At 33.2% G+C, this 3,443-nt stretch overlaps 1 protein-coding gene across 1 annotated transcript in view; it reads left to right on the top strand.

Annotated features, from left to right (window-relative positions):
- The window catches only part of DLG2 (discs large homolog 2), a 1,585,094-nt gene that overhangs the window by 1,199,575 nt on the left and 382,076 nt on the right, over positions 1 to 3,443 (top strand). The window contains exon 12 of the mRNA XM_006763751.2: positions 2,235 to 2,303. Coding sequence (XP_006763814.1) covers positions 2,235 to 2,303 — 69 coding nt within the window. The remainder of the gene's footprint in view (positions 1 to 2,234; positions 2,304 to 3,443) is intronic.

Below are 3,443 nucleotides of genomic sequence, written 5' to 3'. Positions count from 1 at the left end.
CATGGTCCCAAGGGAAAGATATTTGGTATTTTTTAAAAATACAAGTTATTACCACCATCTGTTAGCTCCTAATACCCACTGCCTGTATTCCTCATGAAAGTACTGCTTAAACTTTATTGTCAGGAAACAAAAATTACCTTATGTCTAAAAGTCTTGACCATCAGATAAATCACTGTAATTGTCTTAGTAGAGTAAAAGGGTAATTACATATTATAAAAGTCTCTGTTCCAAATTTACATGGTAAGAGAAATGGCTAACTTCACATGAGTAATATAAAAGGAGTCAAATTCTCTGAGCACTTCATGGCACCTTTTGCATTTAATAGCATCATTAAAACTTTAAGAGGAACATTGTTGAAATAACTTAGTGCAGAATAATAGAGTAGTTAGTTTAAGGTAGTGATAAGTGAGATTACTGAATATTTCATTGTTTTAATTATGTAGTCTAAGCTACTGGTGAGGAAGTTATCAGGGAGTCCAATTACTCATTAATCTTGTTTAGTGAGCAGCATTGATCTTTACATAAGAACTGGTGGTACTTTCCAAACGAGTGGAAGATAAATGGTAAAAGAAAGGATTAAACAGTTTAAACAAAAGAAGTACAATTAGCATAAGCATATAGAAAAAATCATTCTCACTAATAAATAAATACTCATATCAGAAATATAATTCCTACCAATTATCAACTTTTTTTAAATGTTAATGTCAATACTTGTAAGACTGTGGTGTAACTGGTGTGGGGGGATATATATATGGCAAAAAAAGGTATAAAGTTTTTTAAAAGTAATTAATAACATAAATCAAGAACATAAATGTTTTATTTTATTTTGGTGAAAACATTCAAAAGAAATTGTAAGATATGAAAAAGTCATTGATATCAATATGTTTATTGCAGAATTGTTTATAATATTAAAACAATGGAAATAACCCATTCCCCAGCCATTAAATTATATCTTTATAGGAAGTAACAGTATATAACACCAAAATAATAATTTTAGAGAGCCTATCAGAAATCCTTAAATTATAATGTAAGGGGGAATGTGGGATATGTGGTTCTATATGTTCTGTGTGTATATAAAACTATATGAAACACATGGAGTCCATAGCATAGAGTGGAAAGTACACATAATTGGGAACAAGATTAGCTTCTGTTTTAATTCTGGCTCCATGTGTGCAAGCTATTGACCTCTGATAAGTTACTCATACCCATCCTGTAGGACAGCTAAAAGAATGAAATTAGCTAAGTCTGTAAAGTCTGAGACAAGTTAATGGAATTATGGGTGAATTTTTTTTCTTATTTTGATTTCTATTCATTCCATAATGTTGTTTTCACAGTAGAAAATACATTTAAATATAATATTGATCACCAAAGCTATACTCAAAGTATACCCCTTGTAGTAGTGACTATATGGTTAACTAGAATGATCTAAATAATAATTTTTACTTAGCCAAACATCTCAAATTACACATGGCTAAATCATATTAGTTTATTTAACAAACATTTATATAGCTTCTACTACCATGTAACAGACATTGTTCAAAATACTTAAACAATATAAACACATAAACTTAGAAAATATAAGTGTTCACTAAATGTGGGATAATAGAATTGTTTTTGCAACCACTTATCTATAAAATCAGTCTTTGCTTGCTACCATACAACCAAAACAAAACATGAAATTTTCATTAAATTCTAAGGTTGATATGCAACTGAAAATTCCATTTTTCAAGTTGTTGTGTTTATCTAACAGCTGAATTATTATTGAATTATTTTATTATTTATTATTGAACTAATAAATTTATGCTAGTTAAAGTCTACCCCAATTTGCAAATTTGCTCTTTTTAATTTTTTGCTTGGGGAAAAAAATATGTTCTGCATTAAAAAAAAAACTAATACATTGCATCATAATGAAATTTGTTTTTGTGCTCTGTTTTGTCTTATTCCAAGGAGAAAAATTGCCTTTTCTAAATGTTTGTTTCTTTTCATGTCTACCTATGCTTTAAAGCCTACTTTTGAATAATACACATTGAAATCAAATTATATGGAAATAGTAACCCCTTATCTGGGAGAATGTTGTATTTGGGTGGATTCTACTTATCACCAAAAGAACAGCAAATTAATCTCTAAAATATTTATTTCAATATCAGTTCTTTTCTTGACAATAGGATTGATTTGAATGTGTGAAGTCATTTTAAATAAATGATCTATCTTTGTTTTTCTTTCTTTTCTTGTAGTCATTCCCAACACAGCACTGCAACCCGCCAGCCTTCGGTGACTCTCCAACGGGCCATCTCACTGGAAGGGTAAGATAAGAATAATACACAGCCTTCTCTTAAACTAAACTGTGCAGCCTCATCACTTTGAGCACAAAGAACATCCTCCTTTCTTTCCTTTTCTCCCTTCCTCCTTCCCTTCTCTCTCTCTTTCTCTCTCTCTCTCTCTCTCTCTCTCTCTCTCTCTCTCTCTCTCTCTCTCATCAAAGATCTATGAATCTTATGTGATATACCAAATACAGTGCTATGTAATAGATTTAACAAGTAAATAAGATCTCTTCTTTCTCTCCAGAGGGCTCATTGTCTAATAGGAGTGACAGAAATACTAACACATACTTATATACAGCATAAGCATCTCACAGGAGATACATATAAGGGCCTAATGGAGATTCAGGAAGGATATCTGGCTGAGAATGTGTATGAGAGAAGGAGGGAAGAGCAGGTCAGGGTGGTTTCAGAGAAGATATAACTCTCCAGAAGTGAAACATCTGTGGAAATTTGCCTGACATACATTAGAAAGAAGGGTGTTGCCCGGCTGGTGTGGTTCAATGGTTGAGCATCAAACCATGAGCCAAGGGGTCACCAATTTGATTCCCACTCAGGACACATGCCCAGATTATGGGCTCAATCCCCAATAGGAGGCATGCAGGAGGCAGCCGATCAATGATTCTCATGGATATTTCTATCTATCCCTCTCCCTTCCTCTCTCTCTAAAAATCAATAAAAATAAAAGAAAGGAAGAAGGGTGCTCTAAGCAGAAGAAAGAGCATGTGCATAAACATGACCACATAAGCAAGCATGTGGTGTGAAAAGGCATTGAGTGATTCACTGCTGAGGCATTGGGTGTGTGAGGCAATGGAGATGAGAATGGAGATGTTGGCTGGGTGGGCTTACATATAGAGGATTTAGTATTTTGTATTTCTAATTTCCCCAACCAGATAAAAGCTGGAGGGCCTGAGGGGGAGGGGTAAGGGGCCAATATTTCTTTCCACTTGCTTTATAATCACAACTGGTTTAATTAAGAATATTTAATCAGTTAAGGTCTAAAATTATTTTATTTTGGCAATATCTGTTACCAACTATGCTTTGTTTAACCCTGTTTCCCAATTAGTCTTCCTTAGTGGCATTTCAATGCATAGCTCTAACTTTATTGTGTATTAGTCCTTTCCA

Source organism: Myotis davidii, unplaced genomic scaffold (assembly GCF_000327345.1).
Source record: "Myotis davidii unplaced genomic scaffold, ASM32734v1 scaffold499, whole genome shotgun sequence".
NCBI lineage: Eukaryota > Metazoa > Chordata > Mammalia > Chiroptera > Vespertilionidae > Myotis > Myotis davidii.
The sequence above is the reverse complement of the archived record's forward strand: the minus strand, read 5'-3'. Positions and strand labels throughout refer to the sequence as shown.